The 27,776-nt window shown below is 41.9% G+C and overlaps 1 protein-coding gene across 1 annotated transcript in view; it reads left to right on the top strand.

Annotated features, from left to right (window-relative positions):
- The window catches only part of LOC126418954 (integrator complex subunit 2-like), a 91,398-nt gene that overhangs the window by 45,431 nt on the left and 18,191 nt on the right, over nt 1–27,776 (top strand). Inside the window, 2 exon segments of the mRNA XM_050085996.1 lie at nt 915–1,063; nt 11,606–12,012. Of these exon segments, the coding sequence (XP_049941953.1) occupies nt 915–1,063; nt 11,606–12,012 (556 nt within the window).

The raw sequence follows: 27,776 nt of genomic DNA, 5'->3' as shown, positions 1-27,776 counted from the left end.
TCTGATACCTTCTAGTATCTCCAGGATTCTTCTGTTATGATTCTTGAACCAAGTGTTAGCTATGATTAAAAATACTACCAGACGGCTTCCTCTTTCATTTCTTATCCCCAATCCATATACACCTACTATGTTTCCTTCTCTCCCTTTTCCTACTCTCGAATTCCAGTCACCCATGACTATTAAATTTTCGTCTCCCTTCACTATATGAATAATTTATTTTATCTCATCATACATTTCATCAATTTCTTCATCATCTGCAGAGCTAGTTAGCATATAAACTTGTACTACTGTAGTAGGCATGGGCTTCATGTCTATCTTGGCCACAATAATGCGTTCACTATGCTGTTTGTAGTCGCTTACCCGCCTATTTTTTATTCATTATTAAACCTACTCCTGCATTACCCCTATTTGATTTTGTATTTATGCCTTATCACTGCTTAAAACAGATCACAGCTCTCCAACTGAGCTGCTACGCTCCCTAATACAATGTTGGTAAGATGTTAAACCCAAACCATTTCTTCCACCATTTCTCCTAGACAATTGACAGATATCACTGATTTTATTGGTTTACAGATTATGTTATGGTGTAGCATTTGTTACCAGTTTCTTTCTATAATTATGTCTCAGTGTAACTAAAGATCTTTCTAGGAAAGGAAACAGCTCTATGACTCTGAATTTACTTTTCTTGATATTTGACGGAGATACAAGTGAATTGCTGGTGTTGATCTCAGATGAGCATGGAATTGTATTTTGTGTTATTCAAATTTGTAACAATTGAGTTATATAATTCGTGAAAGTACTTATTGTTGTAGTTGTGTATTATATGTGGCAACGAAGAGTAATACAGAAAACTGCTAACATTTTATAGCTTTTTTGTGAAATTGATTGTGCTCGTATGATTATCTAAATTCTAGGTTGTGACATCACATGCTGTGAAAGTGCCAGTTACAGCCAATCTCAATGCTGACATTCCAGGATTCCTGCCAATCCATTGCATTCACCAGCTGCTGAAGAGCAGAGCATTCACAAAACACAGGGTGCCCATCAAGGACTGGATTTACAAGTATAAATATCAATGTTTTATCCATATTTAACTTGAGAGTATGGGTTGATTATAGTTGAAGTTCAAGTTTCAAAATGCTGTAAAAGAAGAACCACTGCTCAGAATGACATCAAATTTGAATGGAATGTTATCAAAGTAGGAGGGATATGCTATGGAAACAAAAAGAATTTAATGACAGTTTTCTCACTAGATGGCCACTGTAAGTGTCGTAATGTAAATAGATTCGGCTACAAATGGCAGATGAATTGCAATACAATGGCTATGGTGCCCATTAAACCAACTGTATTAAGCAATGTGTATGATCACACAAGTTTGGCTTTCAACAGTTGTGGAACTGTTACTTAGGCAAGCCCGTCCACCACAGCAAGGTCGTACCACATCATGTGGGAAAATTTGTTTTTAATTCTCCTAAGGCCAAAAACTGCATAAAAAGCAATGATGAAATCAGTTTTTAACTGCATTTAATCCAAAAACTATATCAGAAGTAACAATTAAATTGGTTTTTAATTGTTGTAAGACTAGCACGAGACATGTTCGATATGCTGTCCGCTGTTTCATGCCACAAGTTGAAATCGAGAAACTGTGAGTTCCACAACATATCACAGTATCTCAGGGCTCATGTACAGAATGTGTTTCGCAGTGCGTGCCTTCAGTTCATCTATTTTGTAATCAGAGCACTGAGCACAATATCTTTCAGATAATGCCACAAGCCAGAAGTCACATGGATAAAGATCAGATTATTTGGATGGCCAGGCTGTATAAAATGATGGCTGGTAATTCTAGCATTTCCAGAATGTCCCTGCAGCAGCTGCTTGACTGATTCTGCAATGTGCGGTGGAGCGCCATCTTCCACAAAAATCATGCTGCCTGCATATCCAAGCTGTTTAAGGATTATAGTACAAATTAAATTAAGGATTGGAATGATGTCAGTGCACAAAAGACACTCATAGTGTTTACCAGTGACTGTACAGGTAACAGGATCCACAACCATCGCCTTCAAAAAATATGGCCCAAAGATAAATGATGCTGTAATCCTGTATGACACAGTTACCTTTGCAGAATGAAACTGTACTGGTTGATGTGTGAGTGGATTTTCCATTGCTCAACTTCTGCAGTTCGGTGTACTGTCGTTCTTGGAGATGGAAGTGGTCTTTGTCTGTCCACAGAACATTCCATGGCCATTCATTTTCTACCTCCATGTGAGCAAGAAATTGTAGAGCAAACACGTGCCTTTCTGACAGGTCAGGATGACGCAGTTCCTGAACATTGGTAATTTTGTATGGCTAGCAATGCAAGATGTTTTGTAGAATTTTATGCACCGTGCTTCCAAGTGTGTCCATAAGTTCCCCACGATCTGCATGTTTGTACACTACCACTTGACCCCTCCTGCAATGCTGTTGCCCATCTACAATTAAGTCAGATCAATTGTTTTTGACCCTCTGCCACACTGCACTTCAAAATAACCTAAATAACCTGTCTTTTTCGAATTTCGTAATCATTTTCTCCAGACCCTTGGCAGACATTGGACCAATGCCTTTCTTTACACCCTGAGTGTCTGGAACTTCTGCAGAGCTGACGACACACAGTCACCGTTCTTGTAAAAATGCTGTACCAGCAGCACACGGCCCTGCATTGAGAGTCATGTTGAACATCTCAGTTGCAAACTGAGGAACAGCTGTGTACCCTGGCTCTGTTATTTTTCAGATTCTGTCACTTACAGCGCCACAAACCTGAAGTTTCCATTGTTTAAATTTTTTGTTAATTTTTTGTCACCGTCAAGTCTCCCCTTTCATTGGTAATATTATGTTCAAATTTGACATCATGCAATGGTTCACTGTTACAGCATTTTGAAACTGGAACTTTAATTGTAATCATCCTATATATTGTTAAGGATGTCAGCAAAATATAAAAAAAAGACATGGTTTTTTAAAGTTAACATAAATATCTGCGCATAACATTATCAAAGTACGTACTTAGAAATGATTCAGGCACTATTATTTTCCCACAAGGATTTATTAGTGTATATGTGGAACTGGAGTAACAGGTCATACATCTGACAACATGTCTTGAATTTAATGGGGAAAATGATGCTTCCTTAGTAACAAATCAGGTGAAAAGAAGGGGAAAACAGGATAGCTCAGATTAAAATATTGTGTGCATGCTATTGACAGCACTGAGGGATGAGGCTCTCTGTGACTTAATAATAACAAATAATGGGAACTGGCAAAAGGACTTGTTCTTATGGCTGAAGAAGCAACATTTTTCATTGCACCACACCCCCCACCAAAAAGAAAGGGGAGAAAAGGGGCTGATTTTATATTTGCCTAATTACTGATGCCATCTGTGAATGCATGAATTAACTATTGTGCTATTTTGACTGCCTTCTGGTTTAAATTTAAGAGCACTAGCATTACAGGCTGCTTGTGATGACAGAAAATTTTAACAGAATGTTTTCAACTTCGGTCTTAAAAGGAGCAATGGAACAAAGTGTGAACATTAAGTTTTGTATTAAAGAGTAGAAGTGCTATAGACACACTTTTGAAATGATACAAACTGTTTGTGACGGTCAAGCGATGAGTTATAAAAATGTTTAAAGTGGCATGCTAGGTTTCATGATGGTAGACAGAGCACTGAAAGTAATCCACATCCAGGAGCATCATCGACAATTCAAGTTGTACAAAATGTTCAAAAAGGGGCTGAAATCCTTCGAAATGATTGTGGTACCCTACCAGGTTAATTGAGGAGCTCACTGGAATTCCTAAAACAATTGTGTGTTGCTTTTCAGCCAATTTTAGCATAGACAGTGGTCCACTTGGAATATGTTAACTTTTCATCTGGAACATTTTTGTCATATGAGCCTATTTTTCAAGATATTTAATTGTTCCAAGTTAAAACAAACACTCTATATATATACATATATATATATACAGACATATCTAAAAAGAAAGATGATGAAACTTACCAAACAAAAGCGCTGGCAGGTCGATAGACACACAAACAAACACAAACATACACACAAAATTCTAGCTTTCGCAACCAATGGTTGCCTCGTCAGGAAAGAGGGAAGGAGAAGGAAAGACAAAAGGATATGGGCTCTAAGGGAGAGGGCAAGGAGTCACTCCAATCCCGGGAGCGGAAAGACCCACCCTAGGGGGAAAAAAGGACAGGTATACACTTGCGCACACACACACATATCCATCCACACATACACAGACACAAGCAGACATTTGTAAAGGCAAAGAGTTTGGGCAGAGATGTCAGTCGGGGCAGATGTACAGAGGCAAAGATGAAGTTGAAAGACAGGTGAGGTATGAGCGGCGGCAAATTGAAATTAGAAATTAGCGGAGATTGAGGCCTGGCGGATAGCGAGAAGAAAGGATATGCTGAAGGGCAAGTTCCCATCTCCGGAGTTCTGACAGGTTGGTGTTAGTGGGAAGTATCCAGATAACCCGGACGGTGTAACACTGTGCCAAGATGTGCTGGCCGTGCACCAAGGCATGTTTAGCCACAGGGTGATCCTCATTACCAACAAACACTGTCTGCCTGTGTCCATTCATGCGAATGGACAGTTTGTTGCTGGTCATTCCCACATAGAACGCTTCACAGTGTAGGCAGGTCAGTTGGTAAATCACGTGGGTGCTTTCACACGTGGCTCTGCCTTTGATCGTGTACACCTTCCGGGTTACAGGACTGGAATAGGTGGTGGTGGGAGGGTGCATGGGACAGGTTTTACACCGGGGGCGGTTAGGGGTAGGAGCCAGAGGGTAAGGAAGGTGGTTTGGGGATTTCATAGGGATGAACTAAGAGGTTGCGAAGGTTAGGTGGACGGCGGAAAGACACTCTTGGTGGAGTGGGGAGGATTTCATGAAGGATGGATCTCATTTCAGGGCAGGATTTGAGGAAGTCGTATCCCTGCTGGAGAGCCACATTCAGAATCTGATCCAGTCCCGGAAAGTATCCCGTCACAAGTGGGGCACTTTTGGGGTTCTTCTGTGGAAGGTTCCGGGTTTGAGGAGATGAGGATGTGGCTCTGGTTATTTGCTTCTGTACCAGGTCGGGAGGGTAGTTACGGGATGCAAAAGCTGTTTTCAGGTTGTTGGTGTAATGGTTCAAGGATTCCGGACTGGAGCAGATTCGTTTGCCACGAAGACCAAGGCTGTAGGGAAGGGACCGTTTGATGTGGAATGGGTGGCAGCTGTCATAATGGAGGTACTGTTGCTTGTTGGTGGGTTTAATGTGGACGGACGTGTGAAGCTGGCCCTTGGACAGGTGGAGGTCAACGTCAAGGAAAGTGGCATGGGATTTGGAGTAGGACCAGGTGAATCTGATGGAACCAAAGGAGTTAAGGTTGGAGAGGAAATTCTGGAGTTCTTCTTCACTGTGAGTCCAGATCACGAAAATGTCATCAATAAATCTGTACCAAACTTCGGGTTGGCAGGCCTGGGTAACCAGGAAGGCTTCCTCTAAGCGACCCATGAATAGGTTGGCATACGAGGGGGCCATCCTGGTACCCATGGCTGTTCCCTTTAATTGTTGGTATGTCTGGCCTTCAAAAGTGAAGAAGTTGTGGGTCAGGATGAAGCTGGCTAAAGTAATGAGGAAAGAGGTTTTAGGTAGGGCGGCAGGTGATCGGCGTGAAAGGAAGTGCTCCATCGCAGCGAGGCCCTGGACATGCGGAATATTTGTGTATAAGGAAGTGGCATCAATGGTTACAAGGATGGTTTCCGGGGGTAACAGACTGGGTAGGGATTCCAGGCGTTTGAGAAAGTGGTTGGTGTCTTTGATGAAGGATGGGAGACTGCATGTAATGGGTTGAAGGTGTTGATCTACGTAGGCAGAGATACGTTCGGTGGGGGCTTGGTAACCAGCTACAATGGGACGGCCGGGATGATTGGGTTTGTGAATTTTGGGAAGATCCATCCTTCATGAAATCCTCCCCACTCCACCAAGAGTGTCTTTCCGCCGTCCACCTAACCTTCGCAACCTCTTAGTTCATCCCTATGAAATCCCCAAACCACCTTCCTTACCCTCTGGCTCCTACCCCTGTAACCGCCCCCGGTGTAAAACCTGTCCCATGCACCCTCCCACCACCACCTATTCCAGTCCTGTAACCCGGAAGGTGTACACGATCAAAGGCAGAGCCACGTGTGAAAGCACCCACGTGATTTACCAACTGACCTGCCTACACTGTGAAGCGTTCTATGTGGGAATGACCAGCAACAAACTGTCCATTCGCATGAATGGACACAGGCAGACAGTGTTTGTTGGTAATGAGGATCACCCTGTGGCTAAACATGCCTTGGTGCACGGCCAGCACATCTTGGCACAGTGTTACACCGTCCGGGTTATCTGGATACTTCCCACTAACACCAACCTGTCAGAACTCCGGAGATGGGAACTTGCCCTTCAGCATATCCTTTCTTCTCGCTATCCGCCAGGCCTCAATCTCCGCTAATTTCTAATTTCAATTTGCCGCCGCTCATACCTCACCTGTCTTTCAACTTCATCTTTGCCTCTGTACATCTGCCCCGACTGACATCTCTGCCCAAACTCTTTGCCTTTACAAATGTCTGCTTGTGTCTGTGTATGTGTGGATGGATATGTGTGTGTGTGCGCAAGTGTATACCTGTCCTTTTTTCCCCCTAGGGTGGGTCTTTCCGCTCCCGGGATTGGAGTGACTCCTTGCCCTCTCCCTTAGAGCCCATATCCTTTTGTCTTTCCTTCTCCTTCCCTCTTTCCTGACGAGGCAACCATTGGTTGCGAAAGCTAGAATTTTGTGTGTATGTTTGTGTTTGTTTGTGTGTCTATCGACCTGCCAGCGCTTTTGTTTGGTAAGTTTCATCATCTTTCTTTTTAGATATATTTTTCCCACGTGGAATGTTTCCCTCATTATATTCATATATATACAGACACATTGATATAAGACTGTTAGATATTATTTCGCTGTCATACTAAGTCCTTCATCGTTGTTGTTGTTGTGGTCTTCAGTCCTGAGACTGGTTTGATGCAGCTCTCCATGCTACTCTATCCTGTGCAAGCTTCTTCATCTCCCAGTACCTACTGCAACCTACATCGTTCTGAATCTGCTTAGTGTATTGATCTCTTGGTCTCCCTCTGCGATTTTTACCCTCCACGCTGCCCTCCAATGCTAAATTTGTGATCCCTTGATGCCTCAAAACATGTCCTACCAACCGATCCCTTCTTCTAGTCAAGTTGTGCCACAAACTTCTCTTCTCCCCAATCCTATTCAATACCTCCTCATTAGTTACGTGATCTACCCACCTTATCTTCAGCATTCTTCTGTAGCACCACATTTCGAAAGCTTCTATTCTCTTCTTGTCCAAACTGGTTATCGTCCACGTTTCACTTCCATACATGGCTACACTCCATACAAATACTTTCAGAAACCCTCTATATACTCCTTCCACCTTTCTGCCTTCCCTTCTTTGCTTAGAACTGGGTTGCCATCTGAGCTCTTGATATTCATACAAGTGGTTCTCTTCTCTCCAAAGGTCTCTTTAATTTTCCTGTAGGCAGTATCTATCTTACCCCTAGTGAGACAAGCCTCTACATCCTTACATTTGTCCTCTAGCCATCCCTGCTTAGCCATTTTGCACTTCCTGTCGATATCATTTTTGAGACATTTGTATTCCTTTTTGCCTGCTTCATTTACTGCATTTTTATATTTTCTCCTTTCATCAATTAAATTCAATATTTCTTTTGTTACCCAAGGATTTCTACTAGCCCTCGTCTTTTTACCTACTTGATCCTCTGCTGCCTTCACTACTTCATCCCTCAGAGCTACCCATTCTTCTTCTACTGTATTTCTTTCCCCCATTCCTGTCAATTGTTCCCTTATGCTCTCCCTGAAACTCTGTACAACCTCTGGTTCTTTCAGTTTATCCAGGTCCCATCTCCTTAAATTCCCGCCTTTTTGCAGTTTCTCTGGTTCAATCTGCAGTTCATAAACAATAAATTGTGGTCAGAATCCACATCTGCCCCTGGAAATGTCTTACAATTTAAAACCTGGTTCCTAAATCTCTGTCTTACCATTATATAATCTATCTGATACCTTTTAGTATCTCCAGGATTCTTCCAGGTATACAACCTTCTTTCATGATTCTTGAACCAAGTGTTGGTTATGATTAAGTTATGCTCTGTGCAAAATTCTACAAGGCGGCTTCCTCTTTCATTTCTTCCCCCCAATCCATATTCACCTACTATGTTTCCTTCTCTCCCTTTTCCTACTGACGAATTCCAGTCACCCATGACTATTAAATTTTCGTCTCCCTTCACTACCTGAATAATTTCTTTTATCTCGTCATACATTTCATCAATTTCTTCATCATCTGCAGAGCTAGTTGGCATATAAACTTGTACTACTGTAGTAGGCATGGGCTTTGTGTCTATCTTGGCCACAATAATGCGTTCACTATGCTGTTTGTAGTAGCTAACCCGCACTCCTATTTTTTTATTCATTATTAAACCTACTCCTGCATTACCCCTATTTGATTTTGTATTTATAATCCTGTAATCACCTGACCAAAAGTCTTGTTCCTCCTGCCACCGAACTTCACTAATTCCCACTATATCTAACTTTAACCTATCCATTTCCCTTTTTAAATTTTCTAACCTACCTGCTCGATTAAGTGATCTTACATTCCACGCTCCGATCTGTAGAATGCCAGTTTTCTTTCTCCTGATAACGACGTCCTCTTGAGTAGTCCCCGCCCGGAGATCTGAATGGGGGACTATTTTACCTCCGGAATATTTTACCCGAGAGGACGCCATCATCATTTAATCATACAGTAAAGCTGCATGTCCTCGGGAAAAATTACGGCTGTAGTTTCCCCTTGCTTTCAGCCGTTCGCAGTACCAGCGCAGCAAGGCCATTTTGGTTAATGTTACAAGGCCAGATCAGTCAATCATCCAGACTACTGCCCCTGCAACTACTGGAAAGGCTGCTGCCCCTCTTCAGGAACCACATGTTTGTCTGGCCTCTCAACAGATACCCCTCTGTTGTGGTTGCACCTACGGTACGGCCATCTGTATCGCTGAGGCACGCAAGCCTCCCCACCAACGGCAAGGTCCATGGTTCATCGGACATAGGCAAAACACACACACACTCATGCATGCCCACACACACTCAAGTGTGCGTGCGCCCACACATGCACGCACGCGCACACACACACACACACACACACACACACACACACACACACACACAGTGTGTGCTATTGCAGTCAGGCCTCAGAACCTGGGATGACAGTGGCTGTGTGTGTGTGTGTGTGTGTGTGTGTGTGTGTGTGTGTGTGTGTGTGTGTGTGACAAAGGACTTAATCCAAAGTAAATGGACAGATAAAAACAAATCTATTCACCAAACAGTGGCAGGGAAACACACACAGAAAAGGATTTAACTTTTACAAGCTTTCGGAGCCAGTGGCTCCTCCTTCTGGCAGAAGAGTTGAATTGGAAGTCTCCCCTGACTTGGGGTTGTGGTTGAGTTTTCTAAACCATACCCCTTTCCTCTAAACCTCTCGAGCTCTTTTCTTTCACACCTCTTCCTTCTCCTTCAACTCTCCCACCAGAAGAAGGAGCCACTGGCTCCAAAAGCTTGTAAAAGTTAAATCCTTTTGTTAGTGTGTTCCCCTGCCACCACTTGATGAGTAGATTTTTTTTGTCTGTTCATTAACATTATATTATCAATAAAGGACTTAATTCGATATCTAAATAATACCTAGTAGTCATTCATTAATGTCCCTATCTACCACTTAATGCTTCGTCTGTCAGGTGAGTAACTATCTAACCGTTTCTTATAATTGCTGTTCCATTGTGAACTTTCCATTACATACAACAGTAAACACTTAGTAACGCAACAACTCTGAGGTGCAAAAGTACTGTGATGTGGATCACTGCAGAATAGCTCAGCATAGTGTCATTAGCCCGCTCTTCCATTGCATTCAGTGAACCTGGGTTGCTGATGATGTCGAGTCCATCTATACTGCTGTATGTCTCTGTTGCATCACGGGGACTGGCTACTTTCAACTGGTGCCAGTGGAAGCTTAGCAGAAATTTTTCATAATTTCATTTAAAATTTCTGTTTGACTGCGCAGTTCTCTGGCATTAAAACCTATTGGTTTAGGTCTTTGAGCAGTGGAATCTTTGCAAATCAGTTTACTGCTTTTTAAACATGATTTTCAAAATAACCACAGTTTAACTGCTTGACTCTGTTCCAGCAAATAAGTGGTGCGAACAGGGCTGTACATTGTCACCTCTCCTCTTCATTGTGGTCTTGGATGAGAGAATGACTGTGATGGCAGAAAAAACTGGAGAAGACAAGATAAAAGCAATGGTCCAGAATGAAATTTTCACTCTGCAGCAGAGTGTGTGCTGATATGAAACTTTCTGACAGATTAAAACTGTGTGCCGGACCGAGACTCGAACTCGGGACCTTTGCCTTTCGCGGACAAGTGCTCTACCAACTGAGCAATGGTGTTCATGGATGACTTGATGATCTGGAAAAACAGGGAGGTGCAGATTCAGGAACAGCTGGGTGCTTGTAAGGAAATTGTGGGACAATGTGGAATGAAATTCAGTGTAAACAAATGTGAGCTCCTGGTCACTATTAGAAAGGAAAAAGACCTGCTAGTAGAATAAGAACTGCATGTGATCAATTGAAAAGTGTCAAGTCCTTGGGAAGTGTGACAGAGGAAAAGGGAAGAAATGAAAAAGAGATCAGTGAACATGGCAGACAGGCAGAAACATTCCTGGTTTAGAACAAAGACGTCCCACAAAAAAGCAAAGAAGTAATATATAGAAGTTACTACTTCCCAGGACAGACCCAAGTGTCTGAAACATGGGTAATGGAAAAAGAGGTGTAAACAGATTACAGGCATGTGAAATGAAATTCCTTAGAATTAGGATAAGAGTAACAAGGAAAAATAGGATGAGAAATGAAAGCGTAAGGGAAGTAGTGAAGTAGGAACACTTGTTCAGCAGAATTGAAACATCAAGGTTAAGATGGTGTGGGCACTTAAAGGGAATGGAAAACAAGAGGATTTCCAAGAAGATCAATGAAATGCAGTTGCAAAGCAAACAACCAAGAGGAAGACTAAGGGCTAGATGGTTGAAATGTGTGGAGGAGCATGTTGAAAAAAAGAGGTGAGGACTGGACCAGAGTGAACACAAAGAAGGTGGTGGGAAAAGGGACTAGATAGTGAGGCTTATGTTCCAAACAGACCCAGCTTGGGGCTGGAAATTGTTCAAGATGATGATGATGTTGATGATGATAACTGCTTGACTATGTAGTGTTTTGGTTTGTATTACAGCCAATTCCTGGAATTAGTGGAAGTCAGGTAAATCCTTCAGTTATCTTGCATTGCAATGGACTAAACTTACAGATAGAAAAATTGTAATAAAATTTGAAAATGAGGCTGCTTTTAAGATTCTTTGTGCTCTAAATAATAATTAGTTTAGCAAAAAATTATTAATGAAATTATATAGTGGCACAATTTATCTCTACATCCCTTTCAAAATTTTCAGGCAGATATGCAGCAGTGTCTCGCCCCTTCATCCCCTATTACCAGCTTTAGTGGAGGTTTATGTCAATTCTATATTGGTACCAAGCTCTAAAGCACACAACTTGGAACATACAAACCAACCCCTTGATGAAGAAGAAATCCAGAGGGTCTTTCAGAATTCAGTTCCGAATACACAGTCTGTTGTTGGCAAGAGTGCTGGCAGCCAAAATGCCGAAGCAGCACCATCCCTAACATCACAGTTGTTGCTGCTGTACTACCTGCTGCTGTATGAAGATGTCAGACTGGCCAACATTCATAACCATGCAGCTGCCGGTCGCAAAGTGAAGAGTTACTCTGCTGAATTTCTCGCTGAGCTGCCTATCAAATATTTACTGCAGCAGGCACAGAAAGATCAACAAAGCTATGCAGGTAATTTGACATTTATTCAGAGCCTACCTCTGTAATATAACATGTTCATATTAAATATCCAATTAGGCCTATAATGTTTTATTTACAAGTATCAATATTGTGAAAAGGATATATTGCTACTCACCATAAAGATGACACATTGATTTGCAGACAGGCACAATGAAAAAACCATTACAAATAAGCTTTCTGCCAAAGTCGTCTTCAAAAAAGAGAAACGCACACACATTCACACAAGCAAGCACACCTCACTGGAGCATTGGGAGGTAGCGGTCATGTGTGTGTGAAATGTGCTTGCTTTTGTGAATATGTGTGCATTTCTCTTTTCTGTAGAAGACATCAGCTGAAAGCCTATTTGTAACATTCTTTTCATTGTGTCTGTCTGTAACACAAAGTGTCATTTTTGTGGTGAGTAGAAATCTACCCTTTTCATAATATTATTGACATTCCGACCTGGACTTCCCGTTGTTTTACTTATAGTTATAATATTGTTATGAAAAGCTGAGGGGCTTCAAATCCTGTATTTTACAAGTATGCCACATGATATAATATAGAACTTAGTGTCTAGTCCTAAGATGTTTCACATTAACAAAAATTAGTTTTATCTATTTTTCCTTGCATACTTACCTGTATCAATCTTTTCCATATTGAGTGTGTGATAAATGGTGATCAGTTTTGGAACATTCTATTCACCATTTTGGACATTTTATGGTAATCTCAAAATTGTATCAGGAATAACACTCATTGTCTGAGGTGTAATCCTATGTGACTATTTATCTTTTTGTTTTTACATTTTAATTTGTTACTGTAAACTGCAGAAGAATGGTAAAGCCACCATTCCAGATGGAGTCTATGCTAAGGTTATTAAAGTTCTAGCTGAACAGCAGTTGATTGGCCTCAGCTTTCTAAAATCGTTGCTCAGTGTTATCTGTGCGTCAGGAAAGATACCTTATAACTGGCTGAGATCAACTTTTTTACCACTAATGAAGTAGACCAGTTCCTCACGATATGATGACTATCGTACGATTAGTTTGATGTCTCACATACTCAAACTATTTTATGAATCATAGACACACAGATTTACAAGAAATGTAAATCCCAAATGGATGCAACCCAATTTGGCTTCCGAAATGGGGTTGGAACTCGTGAGGCACTCTTCTCCTTAAACATACTAGTGTAGAGATAGAAATGTCAATGTGGACACTTGTTTCATTGACTATAAAAAAAACCCTTTGACTGCGTGACATATAAAAAGATTGTGGAGTTTTTGAGATCAACTCGTACTGACTGAAACGATTTACTCATTATCAGTGCGTTGTATTGGAACCAGTCTGCAGATGTAAAAACATCAAGGAACATCAGAAATGACTACAATTAGTAAATGCATTCATCAGGAATGTAAAGATCACTTCTTTTGTTTAACATTTACTCCAAAGCAATTTTCAAAGAAGTGTTGATGGAAGAAAGGAAAGGGATCATTATAAATAGAAAGGTAATTAGCAGTATTAGGTACAGAAATGACACTGTTGTCATAGCAAATGATCTACCTGCACTCCAGCACATGATAAACAATTTAGTTTGACCTGTTTGTTAACAGTTCCAAGACTGAAGTTTTAGTCTTCTCTAAGAGAAGAATCCAAAAAATCTTGTCAGTAAAAGGAAATAAAGATTGAACAAGTATCCTCCTCAAGGTATTTAGGCAGTGTGATGGCTGAGCAGTGTGACTGTAAGAAGGAGATCAGATCTAGAACAGAACAGGCCAGCAGACAATTTATTAGCAAGGAAAATCTTTTCATAAGATGTGATTGTTAGTCAGCAACTGAGAATATGAATGATTTATTGCTATGGGTTGAAATCTGGACCCTTGATCAATGTCTGGAGAAAAGAATTGATGCATTTAATATAAATATATTCTTACCTGTTCCTTGGATACTGAAAATTTCAAACAAAAAAAGTCCTTCATTTGATTGGGGGGGGGGGGGGGGGGGAACTGTTTCTCACTAGAAAACAAAGGAAAACTAAATTTCTAAGACACATTGTAAGAGGTGAAAGATACCAGTTTTTACAACTCATTATTGAAGGGAAAATACAAGGGAAAATGTGTGTTAGAAGATGAAGGAACTTATGGCTGAAGGATATTTATAGATGCTACAATTGCTTGTTAGAAAATGCCTTCCCTGCTGCAATGTCCTTGTCCTCACGGATCGCCAACCTCCATCAGGAGAATGCACCTTATGAAGAAGAAGAAGAACAAGAACAAGACTATTGTATTTCCCTGTATGTCCATCTTTTCAGAGATGGTTGCGGGACACGGCTGTTCAGTACAGAATGTCAAACCAAACATTTTTCAGCTGTCCAGTTTCCAGTTATTTTATTTGGATGCCAGTTTCGGTGCTTTACTACATTGTCTTCAGGTCTCCTGACCGACATGTAGGAAGATTCCAACCTCATTTTCCGTCAATATAGGGGCCAGCATTCAGTTGTATTTTATCAAGAAAGAAGTATGAGGACAGGAAACCACTCAGCTATAGCTAGCTGATGTGTCACACATAGACATACATAGTAATCTAGAGATTTCACTAGCTTCCAGGCTTCTTTTTTTTTTTCAGTTGTAAGAAGAGAGGAAGATTAGGCTTTAACGGCCCATTAATGATGAGATTGTTATAGATTAAGTCTAAAATCAGATTGGACAAGGATGGGAAATGAAATCCACCATGCCTTTCCCAAAGACATCATCCTGACATTTATCTTAAGTGATCTTGGGAGGTGGGGGGGGGGGGGGGGGAGGGGCAGTTTTGTGTGACCAGTTGGAAATTTGAACCACCATCCACCCTAATGCAAATCCATTGTCTCTTAACCTGGTTCCAGTTTCAAAACACATTCTCACATATACGAAGGTCATTTAGTAAGTAATGCAACACATTTTTCTTACTGAAAGCGGAATAGTTTTATTCAGAATTCCTATACAAATTTCATCCCTCACTCTTTTGGCTACAAAATCCAGTTTTGCAACATAATCTCAGTCCAAAGTGATTGCCTTATGGCACCTTACTGGGAGAGCCTGTATGCCCACGTGGTACCACTCTACTATTTGATGTAGGAGCTAATATCCGGCTGCATCAGTAACTTCCCCATCATCTAAATACTGGTTCCCATGGAGTGCATCCTTCACTGGGCCAAACTTGTTGCTCTTTATGGTCTTCTGTTAGGCTTGGAGGAACCTGATGGGCACACATCTTTGAGTAACCCAACTGGTGAATGAGTGTGTCAGCAATACCAACAGAGACATCCAGTTGTGCAGTGAGTTGTTTGATTGTGGTCCAGTGGTCATCTCAGACAAGTGTCCACACGTTGCATCATTGCAGGAGCCACAGCTGTGTGCAGCCGGCCGGCATGCGGGAAATTGGACATGTTTGCATGACCTGGTTGAGATGGCCACAGACGTCTCACCCAATGAGTTCCCATGCTTTTGTTCACCACTAGGATGCCGTTGGCATTCTTCAAGTACCTATGAATATCTGCAATGTTGTGGTTTTTCACCAAAAGAAAGTTAATGACAGCTCTCCCCCTCTGTTACAGAGACCATTTTGAAGGCTGTGTACAGCAGCACCATCCTATCAGAACTTCATGAAACTATAGGGGCTTAAGGTGGAATATTCCACAATATCCCATGGCAAATTCCACATTTTTTCAATTGAAAGAGGCCAAGAAAAAAGACTGTGTTGCATTACTTATTGAATGCCCCTCGTACGACCACCCAAATGCACCCATTCGCAGTTGTTGCAGCACAGGTACAAGTGGTGGCCCGAGGCGACATTGCTGGAGGGGGGAGGATAAAAGGAGATAAACTGAGATGAGTAGATTCACAGCTAGGAAAGGGTAAGATGTGCAGGCAAGGAGTGGGTGGAAAGGTAATTGGAAGAAGAGGGTGGAGCTATATGGATCTTAGTGTCAGCAGTAAAATGTGCAAGTGTGAGGGAGTGGGTTGGGGGAATTAATGAGAAGAACGAGAGTAAGTTGTAGAAAGGGGACCAGCAGTGATTTAGGCCAGGTGGATTGCAGTAATGGAGGATATATTGGAGGAGAGTTTCCACCTGTTCAGTTCAGAGAAGGTGGGGTGAGGGGTGGGGAGTTCAAGACATATGGTTATTGTTGTTGCAGTGTGTTCAGTGACTGTGTCGTCAACCTTGTAGTTAGGCATAATTTGGCCATGGCCAATCGTACAAATAGAAAGCTGGTTGGTTGTCATATCCACCGCATTGTTATCTGCCTCAAGCGGAAGATGTGTTGTGTTAGTGCACCATGATTTTTGCTCTTTTGTTTGGGATAAACTGATGCTAGAATGTTCATTTTTTACACACTAGTGTAGATGTCACTAAATAATCGAAGTGCACCATTTGTGGATTTTGATAATCTGTTTACACATAGAAGCCAACTTCCTGCTTTTCCATTTGTGTACAAGCAGGAACACACTGATCTTGATATTCTAGATTCAGATATTTTTGTGTCTTTTCCCTATTATCTTTTATTGATAGTATAAAATCCTGTGTCATACTGAATTGTGTATTTCAAATGTTTGTTTTACTTCCATGCAAAATTCGTACTCTATCTTCTGTTGCAAACTACATTTTATGCTTTCTACAAATTGTTGCTGTAGTATCCTGATTCAGACAACCATTCCTTAAGTTTCAGTGTTTATCTGCATGACTGATGGTACGAGGTGCATTCAAGTTCTAAGGCCTCTGATTTTTTTTCTAATTAACTACTCACCCGAAATCGATGAAACTGGCGTTGCTTCTCGATGTAATCGCCCTGCAGACGTAAACATTTTTCACAACGCTGACGCCATGATTCCATGGCAGCGGCGAAGGCTTCTTTAGGAGTCTGTTTTGACCACTGGAAAATCGCTGAGGCAGTAGCAGCACAGCTGGTGAATGTGCGGCCACAGAGAGTGTCTTTCATTGTTGGAAAAAGCCAAAAGTCACTAGGAGCCAGGTCAGGTGAGTAGGGAGCATGAGGAATCACTTCAAAGTTGTTATCACGAAGAAACTGTTGCGTAACGTTAGCTCGATGTGCGGGTGCGTTGTCGTGGTGAAACAGCACATGCGCAGCCCTTTCCGGACGTTTTTGTTGCAGTGCAGGAAGGAATTTGTTCTTCAAAACATTTTCGTGGGATGCACCTGTTACCGTAGTGCCCTTTGGAATGCAATGGGTAAGGATTATGCCCTCGCTGTCCCAGAACATGGACACCATCATTTTTTCAGCACTGGCAGTTACCCGAAATTTTTTTGGTGGCGGTGAATCTGTGCTTCCATTGAGCTCACTGGCGCTTTGTTTCTGGATTGAAAAATGGCATCCACGTCTCATCCATTGTCACAACCGACAAAAAGAAAGTCCCATTCATGCTGTCGTTGCATGTCAACATTGCTTGGCAACATGCCACACGGGCAGCCATGTGGTCGTCCGTCAGCATTCGTGGCACCCACTTGGATGACACTTTTCGCATTTTCAGGTCGTCATGCAGGATTGTGTGCACAGAACCCACAGAAATGCCAACTCTGGAGGCGATCTGTTCAACAGTCATTCGGCGATCCCCCAAAACAATTCTCTCCACTTTCTCGACCATGTCGTCAGACCGGCTTGTGCGAGCCCGAGGTTGTTTCGGTTTGTTGTCACACGATGTTCTGCCTTCATTAAACTGTCGCACCAACGAACGCACTTTCGATACATCCATAACTCCATCACCACATGTCTCCTTCAACTGTCGATGAATTTCAATTGATTTCACACCACGCAAATTCAGAAAACGAATGATTGCACGCTGTTCAAGTAAGGAAAACATCGCCATTTTAAGTATTGAAAACAGTTCTCATTCTCGCCGCTGGCGGTAAAATTCCATCTGCCGTATGGTGCCGCCATCTCTGGGACGTATTGACAATGAACGCGGCCTCATTTTAAAACAATGCGCATGTTTCTATCTCTTTCCAGTCCGGAGAAAAAAATCGGAGACCTTAGAACTTGAATGCACCTCGTATATTTTTGGGAATTTCAGATGCTTATAAGTGTCATTTGTAATTGGTCTTTGTGAGCTACAGTTGTCTATTATACAATTTTTGGCAGCGGTGTCTTACATGCAAAATTTGCAGTAAGTGTTGTGATGTAACAGATGCTGAAATTAAAAAGAATCAGTGAGATCAATTTAAAGTTACTTGTTTGTGGTTCAGAAAAACATTACGCCAGCCAAAGTGAAACTGTAAAAACTGTTCTTGAGCATGGTCAGTTAGTTACTTTCCATAACAACTGGAAATTATTCTGATTACTGTCAAGCCATACCTCCTCTGGAAACTATGTAGAACAGGTAGTTTGAAAGCCCACTCATGATGGAAATATATCTAATGACAACAAATAGAGGTGGCCACTTTCTGGGTGTCTGCACTGAAACTGCCATGAGGCAGTTGCAGTGGCAACGGTTACCAAAGTGCAATTTTTAATCAAGTAGAGAATTTTAAGTATCCAGTACGGTAGATAAAGAGGCAGCAGTGTTTTATCTCAAGGAGGAACTTTAACCAATAGTTCTGGGCAAGAGTATGTAGAGAACCAGTGGTTGAAGTCTAGAAGAAAAGTTTGCCAAGCCCTGGATACAAGGGTACCCAGTAGATCATGGTAGACAGTGTGTAAAAGAAACTCTGAAAAAAACAGTGAATACTGCACAATGGGTTTAATACAAAGTGTTGGGGGTGCGGATGAGGAGATACTAAATGAAATATGTTTGGCTGTCAAATGTTCTTGTGCAAAGGAAAATGCAGGAGTATTGTCCCAATCTAATTCTCTTATTACTGCAGTGATGAGTGTGAAGGAGGTAATTAAATAAAGAAAAAAAGAAAAGAAATGATCATGTGGCGTTGTGGGCTGAGAGGCCCCATCCTGGGAAGTTCGGCTGCTGGATTGCATGTTTTATTTCAGGTGACGCCACATGCTTTAGTGGGTACTCTAAATCATTTAAGGTGAAAGCTGGACTGGTTCCTTTGAAAAGATCATTACTTGTGTTTTTTCCCATCATTGCCGCATCTGAAGTTGTGCTCCGTGTGTGATGTTCTCGACAGCATTGAGATGTTATACCCCCAGTTCACCTACAACATTTGGAGGAAACTATGTTTTATTCTGAGCCACGACATCCAGTAATTTGCCTTTTATACAGTCATCTGGTATGGGAATAATTTCTCAGTTTTTAAAAATCAAATAAAAATAGTCTCAATCCCATTTTAAAATTTTTATTCATTAGCAACCGATTTTGTCCCTTTCCTCAGACCTTCTTCAGGCTTTTCTGCACTGCAATCCAGTATTGGGAGGGATAAAAATATGGCTAAACAACATCTAAAATATTAGCTACAGTAATTGTAAAGTACCAGTTATACCTGTTATTTCTGCTGGTCGCAGCAGACAGAGCGAGATCCTTAGAAGTAAGGATATCACTGCTGAATAAAAGACATCATTGACAACCAATCATGTGTGAGAAATGCTACATTGATTGGTTTAGTTGAATTTGTAAGAAAAATAGATACAGAAGTAAATACAAAAAGTTTATAATCCTGTCATAATTAGTTTAAGTAAAAGAAACGAATTGACGGACATGCTGTTATCAGTATTGTGTGCATACTGCCACCTATGGGCTTTTCTATGTACTTGCTGCAGCAGAAACAGCTATATTTGGCTGCTATGGCAATGGCTTGCCAGTATCGATAGTTGCACTGCAGCGAGGCCCACCACAGGTACTGCTGGCAGAGGTTGGAAATATGAGGAGGCAGTGGATATCTGGTGGCTTGGAAGTTGATCTTCATGCTTCATTTGTGCTTGACGGTGGTAGTGAAGACTGACTGCCACAGTATGGCATCCAGTAGTTAGAATAAGCTGCTTAAGTGATCACAGGTATGGACTGTACATTACTGCCAAAGATCCTGGTTATAAACTTGGACAATACTGTCTTCAAAATCACTCTGTTTTACTTAGTATTGACAAAAAGTTCCTATAATAAAATAGTACACTGGTCTTATAAATAAATCATTGTAAAATGATGTGAAAGCAAAATTCTCCAAAAATATAACAATAAAATAAAATGAAAATTTTCACCACAGTAAGGGATGACAGAAAACATGTAAATCAAAGAAGCACTTTTAGTATCTGTAAAATATGTGTCAGTCACATCAGCAAAATAGTAAATAACTGTTATAGAAAACTGATGGTCAAAATCTGTAGTATATATCAAAATTATTAAAATGCGTAAATATTTTTAAAAGTAAAAGAATTGGACTGGCTGTCCATGGGTACAATTATACGCACATCATAATCTGCTTAGCTAGTATAGTTGGTACCATTGCCAATTATAACTAAACATAGCTCTCCATTTCTTTATTATAAAAGTGTAATGAAAAGACTCCTACCCCCATGAACCATGGACCTTGTCGTTGGTGGGGAGGCTTGCGTGCCTCAGCAATACAGATGGCCGTACCGTAGGTGCAACCACAATGGAGGGGTATCTGTTGAGAGACCAGACAAACGTGTGGTTCCTGAAGAGGGACAGCAGCCTTTTCAGTAGTTGCAGGGGCAACAGTCTGGATGATTGACTGATCTGGCCTTGCTACACTAACCAAAACGGCCTTGCTGTGCTGGTACTGCGAGCGGCTGAAAGCAAGGGGAAACTACAGCCATAATTTTTCCTGAGGGCATGCAGCTTTACTGTATGGTTAAATGATGATGGTGTCCTCTTGGGTAAAATATTCCGGACCATTACACCAACAACCTGACAACAGCTTTCGCATCCCGCAACTACCCTCCCGACCTGGTACAGAAGCAAATAACCAGAGCCACTTCCTCATCCTCTGAAACACAGAACCTCCCACAGAAGAACTGCAAAAGTGCCCCACTTGTGACAGGATACTTTCTGGGACTGGATCAGACTCTGAATGTGGCTCTCCAGCAGGGATACGACTTCCTTAAATCCTGCCCTGAAATGAGATCCATCCTTCATGAAATCCTCCCCACTCCACCAAGAGTGTCTTTCCGCCGTCCACCTAACCTTCGTAACCTCTTAGTTCATCCCTATGAAATCCCCAAACCACCTTCCCTACCCTCTGGCTCCTACCCTTGTAACTGCCCCCGGTGTAAAACCTGTCCCATGCACCCTCCCACCACCACCTACTCCAGTCCTGTAACCCAGAAGGTGTACACGATCAAAGGCAGAGCCACGTGTGAAAGCACCCACGTGATTTACCAACTGACCTGCCTACACTGTGACACATTCTATGTGGGAATGACCAGCAACAAACTGTCCATTTGCATGAATGGACACAGGCAGACAGTGTTTGTTGGTAATGAGGATCACCCTGTGGCTAAACAGGCCTTGGTGCACGGCCAGCACATCTTGGCACAGTGTTACACCGTCCGGGTAATCTGGTTACTTCCCACTAACACCAACCTATCCGAACTCCGGAGATGGGAACTTGCTCTTCAATATATCCTCTCTTCCCGTTATCCACCAGGCCTCAATCTCCGCTAATATCAAGTTGCCGCCACTCATATCTCTCCTGTCATTCAACATCATCTTTGCCTCTGCACTTCCGCCTCGACTGACATCTCTGCCCAAACTCTTTGCCTCTGTATATGTCTGCTTGTGTCTGTATATGTGTGGATGGATATGTGTGTGTGTGTGCGAGTGTCTACCCGTCCTTTTTTCCCCCTAAGGTAAGTCTTTCCGCTCCCGGGATTGGAATGACTCCTTACCCTCTCCCTTAAAACCCACATCCTTTCGTCTTTCCCTCCCCTTCCCTCTTTCATGATGAGGCAATAGTTTGTTGCGAAAGCTTGAATTTTGTGTATATGTTTGTGTTTGTAAGTGAGAATTCTGTTGGTGAGTCGTGTGGGGGGAAGTCTAGTGACATGTGCATAAAATTTTAATCTTCGCCTTCTTATGTCTGCTGCCAGGTTTGATATAGTTTCTGTGGTTCTTCTTGATTGTATCCGGTATCCTTCTTCTGTTAATTTTGGACCTAAAATCTTTCTCATAATTTTGCGTTCTTCTTTTAGTATTTTTTCTAAATCACATTTTGTGTGGAGTGTGAGCGTTTCACTAGCATATAGTGCTGCTGGCTTAATAACTGCGCAGTAGTGTCTGATTTTTGTGTTCGAGGAGATGCATTTTTTATTGTATATTTCATGTGTCATACCATATGCTCTCTTCATTTTCTGTTGTCTGATCTTCTGTGCAACTTTCTCTCCTCCGGTTGGCTCCAAAATTTCACCTAGGTATTTAAAATGTTTTACTCTATTTATTTTTCCATATTTTGTGTTCAAACTGTGTATATGGAATTTCGTACAGAAAAATTCTCTCTCTTGAAACGAAATTTGTAAACGTACTTTATCCGCGCATTCCTTAAGGATCTCTATTTGTTTGGTGGCGATTTCTTCATCATCTGCAAGTATGGCCAAGTCGTCCGCGAATGCTAAACAAGATATCTCCACGTTGTCTTTGGTTCTACCAAGATGGATTGGTTTCCAGTAGGATTGATTTTTTAATTCTTGTTCCCATTCCTTAATGACTTTATCCAGGACTATATTAAACAGAAGTGGAGATAGCCCGTCACCTTGACGTACTCCAGTTTTTATGAGAAAAGGTTCAGAGATTTCTCCCCTGAATTTAACTTTAGATACAGTGTCTGTCAGTGATTCTTTGATAAGCCTTAGTGTTTTGGAGTCAAGTCCAAGTTCCTCTAAAATGTTAAACAAAGATTGCTGGTCAATTGAGTCGTAGGCTTTCTTAAAATCTACAAATGTACAAATTATGGGGGCATTTCTAATTGCTTTGTGTTTTAATATTGTCTTTAAATTAAATATTTGTTCTATGCATGAGCGACCGGGGCGGAAGCCTGCTTGATAATCACCAATTTGGCGTTCCAGCTGCTCTTGTGTTCTTTTCAGCAGGCATGTTGAGAGAATTTTGTAGGTGACTTGTAAAAGTGAGATTCCCCTGTAGTTATTGACATTTGTTCTGTCTCCTTTTTTATGTAACGGGTGAATAAGGGCACATTTCCAATCCTCTGGTAATTTTTCTGTTTCCCATATTTTTGTTATTATTTTTGTGAGCTCTTGCAACGTCTTTGGTCCTAGGTTTTTTAATGGCTCTGCAACAATGCCATCTTCGCCAGATGTTCTATTATTTTGTAAGTTTTTAATGTGACATTTGATTTCTTCCTGTGTTGGTGGTAATGAATCCGGTTGAGCGTTGGCACTGATTTCTTTGGGAAACCTTAAACTAGGTTCTGGGCAATTTAGTAGGTTAGAAAAATATTGAGCCAATACTTGACAGTTTTCCTGGTTTGTTAGGGCTAATTTACCATCTGGTTTTCTGAAACATAAATTTTGAGGGATATATCCTCGTATTTTATCTGCGAAAGTTCTGTAGAAGTCTCTTGTATTATAGTTTTGGAAATTTTCTTCTATGGCATCCAGTTGTGCCTTTGTGTACTTCCTTTTTGCTTGCCTAATAGATTTTGAAACCTGTTTTCTAACCTCGTTAAATAAATGTAGACTTTCTTGTGATTTTTTACTGTTATATTCTTGAAATGCCTTTTTTCTCCTTTCCAATGCATTTTCACAGTCTGAATCCCACCAAGGGTGTTTGAATATCTTTTTCAAGGGAATAGTTTCCTTAGCTATTCGCGTGATTTTAGAATGAAATTCTTCCCATGTGTTTGCCTTTTCCTTCTCCCATTCTTCTTTTACTTTAGATTCTTTAATCTTCTTGGTGTCATATTTCTGTATTTCTGTTTTCTTCTGATGACTTCTTCGTGCTGTAAACTTGATTTTAATTCTAGTTAGGTAATGGTCTGAATCAATGTTTGCTCCTCTGCGTACTTGGATGTCGTAAATTTCTTTTTGTACTGGGTATGAAATCGCCACATGATCTATTTGAAACTCGCCAATTTGTTGTATAGGAGATCTCCATGTCTTTTGTTTTCTTGGACATTTTCTTAGAGATGTTGACATTATCTTCAGGTTATTCTGCTTACATAGTTCGACGAGCCTTGTACCATTTTTATTGGTAAATTTATGTGCAGGATATTTGCCTACGGTTTTTTGGTGGATTTTCTCTCTACCAATTTGGGCATTAAAATCGCCGAGTATAACTTTTGTATCATCTTTTGGAATCTTGGCCATTATATTCTCCAAATTTTCCCAGAACTTTTCTGTTTCTATGGGGTTTTTCTTGTTGTCTCCGTTTGTGGGAGCATGAACATTAACCATTGTGTATGTTTTGTTGGCACATTGTAAGCGCATCGTCATTATCCTATTATTTACGGGAGTAACTTCCTTGATGGAGCTGAGCACGCTCTTGTGTATGATAAACGCCATCCCGAGATGGGGGGCTCCTCTTCCGATTCGTTTATCTGTCTTGCTCTTAAAGATGCGATATTTGCCATAATCTGATGTTTCTTCATCTGTAAAACGTGTCTCCTGTAAAGCTAGTATTACTATCTTTTGCTTTTCAAGTTCTGTTGTAAGGTTTAGAAGTTTTCCTGGTTGGATTAATGTATTTATGTTAAAGGTTCCAATGTATGTAGGTGTTTTAAGTGGAAGTTTGCCAGAGAGCTCCGACTTTCTCTGATGTAATCGTGTAAGTCCAGGTTCCCCAGAATCCGAATTCCTGGTTGCCATCTGTTGATGGGTGGATTGGTTACCACCTGGGGTAATGTTGTTATTACTTGCACGAGTCATACTTGCTTGTAATCAAGTTGGTCCAGTGTTTCCACTGGGTGTTTAGAACCAGGGATTGTTAGTTCCTGGCGCATTATGATCAGCCGCACATTGTGTGAACAGACGCTGACCAGGATGCCGATGGTTCCCACTTCAGACGCGTCCTGGATTTGGGTGTTGACAGTGCTTATTGTAATGGCGGCACTTACTCGCCATGACACAGCAACGTCTTCGGGTTCTGTGGTTTTTGAATGAGTGTGACCCTTGCCAAAAGTCACCCTCCCACACCCTCGTGATGCTGCCGCCTCGGTCCGGGACTGCTTATTTGGGTTTCCCCTTATTCGCAGCTGTCCACCATATCTGATGGATCGTTCGCTATCCGCCACCTGCGACCCGCCCTGTACCTGAGGCTCGGCTAGGGTGTGTGTGTGTCTATATATATATATATATATATATATATCATTCCAATCCCGGGAGCGGAAAGACTTCCCTTAGGGGGGAAAAAAGGACAGGTATACACTCGCACACACGCACATATCCATCCACACACATATATGCGCGTGTGCGAGTGTATACCTGTCCTTTTTTCCCCCTAAGGTAAGTCTTTCCGCTGCCGGGATTGGAATGACTCCTTACCCTCTCCCTTAAAACCCACTTCCTTTCGTCTTCCCCTCTCCTTCCCTCTTTCCTGATGAGGCAACAGTTTGTTGCGAAAGCTTGAATTTTGTGTGTATGTTTGTGTTTGTTTGTGTGTCTATCGACCTGCCAGCACTTTCGTTCGGTAAGTCACCTCATCTTTGTTTTTTATATATATATATATATATATATATATATATATATATATATATATATAGAGAGAGAGAGAGAGAGAGAGAGAGAGAGGGGGGGGGGGGGGGGGAATTTCACGCGGGAAAAATATAATTATCAACCTCCTGACCCCACCGACACCCCTACCTTCTACCTTCTTCCTAAAATTCACTAACAGAATCATCCCGGCCGTCCCATTGTAGCTGGTTACCAAGCCCCCACAGAACGTATCTCTGCCTACGTAGATCAACACCTTCAACCCATTACATGCAGTCTCCCATCCTTCATCAAAGACACCAACCACTTTCTCGAACGCCTGGAATCCTTACCCAATCTATTACCCCCAGAAACCATCCTTGTAACCATTGATGCCACTTCCTTATACACAAATATTCCGCACGTCCAGGGCCTCGCTGCAGTGGAGCACTTCCTTTCACGCCGATTACCTGCCACCCTACCTAAAACCTCTTTCCTCATTACCTTAGCCAGCTTCGTACTGACCCACAACTTCTTCACTTTTGAAGGCCAGACATACCAACAATTAAAGGGAACAGCCATGGGTACCAGGATGGCCCCCTCGTACGCCAACCTATTCATGGGTCGCTTAGAGAAAGCCTTCTTGGTTACCCAGGCCTGCCAACCCAAAGTTTGGTACAGATTTATTGATGACATCTTCATGATCTGGACTCACAGTGAAGAACAACTCCAGAATTTCCTCTCCAACCTCAACTCCTTTGGTTCCATCAGATTCACCTGGTCCTACTCCAAATCCCATGCCACTTTCCTTGACGTTGACTAAGAGGTTACGAAGGTTAGGTGGATGGCAGAAAGACGCTCTTGGTGGAGTGGGTAGGATTTCATGAAGGATGGATCTCATTTCAGGGCAGGATTTGAGGAAGTTGTATCCCTGCTGGAGAGCCACATTCAGAGTCTGATCCAGTCCCGGAATGTACCCTGTCACAAGTGGGGCACTTTTGGGGTTCTTCTGTGGGAGGTTCTGGGTTTGAGGGGATGAGGAAGTGGCTCTGGTTATTTGCTTCTGTACCAGGTCGGGAGGGTAGTTGCGGGATGCGAAAACTGTTTTCAGGTTGTTGGTGTAATGGTTCAGGGATTCCGGACTGGAGCAGATTCGTTTGCCACGGAGACCTAGGCTGTAAGGAAGGGACCGTTTGATGTGGAATGGGTGGCAGCTGTCATAATGGAGGTACTGTTGCTTGTTGGTGGGTTTGATGTGGACAGACGTGTGAAGCTGGCCATTGGACAGCTGGAGGTCAACGTCAAGGAAAGTGGCATGGGATTTGGAGTAGGACCAGGTGAATCTGATGGAACCAAAGGAGTTGAGGTTGGAAAGGAAATTCTGGAGTTGTTCTTCACTGTGAGTCCAGATCATGAAGATGTCATCAATAAATCTGTACCAAACTTTGGGTTGGCAGGCCTGGGTAACCAAGAAGGCTTTCTCTAAGCGACCCATGAATAGGTTGGCGTACGAGGGGGCCATCCTGGTACCCATGGCTGTTCCCTTTAATTGTTGGTATGTCTGGCCTTCGAAAGTGAAGTAGTTGTGGGTCAGGATGAAGCTGAAGGGAAATTGCTACTCACCATATAGCGAAGTTGCTATCACAGATAAGCACAACAAAAAAACTTTCACAATCAAAGCTTTTGTCCAATGGCCTTAGTCAACAACACACACACACACACACACACACACACACACACACACTCACACACACAAACGCAACCCACACGCAAGACTGCAGTCTCAGGCAACTGAAATCACCTGAGTGTGATTTCAGTTGCGTGAAACTGTGAGTGTGTTTTCAGTTGCCTGAGACTGCGGTCGTGTGTGTGAGTTGAGGCTGCTTGAGTGTATGTGTGTGTATTGTTGACAAAGGCCATTGGCCAAAAGCTTTAATTGTGAAAGTCTTTTTGTTGTGCCTATCTGTGACTCAGCATCTCCACTATATGGTGAGTAGCAACTTAGCTGCTCATAATATTGTTACATTCCATCCTGGATTTTCCATTTTTTGATTTAATATACAACACATGAAAGCCAAATGTGAAACACATCAGTGAATTAAGCATAGTGTGCAAAGACAGCTCTGAACATGATGTGGGAGTGTACCTCCACTATATAATATACTATATATTGACTCCATATTGGAATGAAATCTGGCTCTCATTTCAACTTTGGAACTGACAGGACAAAATCCCTC

The sequence above is a fragment of the Schistocerca serialis genome, chromosome 9 (assembly GCF_023864345.2).
Source record: "Schistocerca serialis cubense isolate TAMUIC-IGC-003099 chromosome 9, iqSchSeri2.2, whole genome shotgun sequence".
NCBI classification, from domain to species: Eukaryota; Metazoa; Arthropoda; class Insecta; order Orthoptera; family Acrididae; genus Schistocerca; species Schistocerca serialis.
Note: the sequence above shows the minus strand (reverse complement) of the source record. Positions and strands in the feature narration are given on the sequence as shown.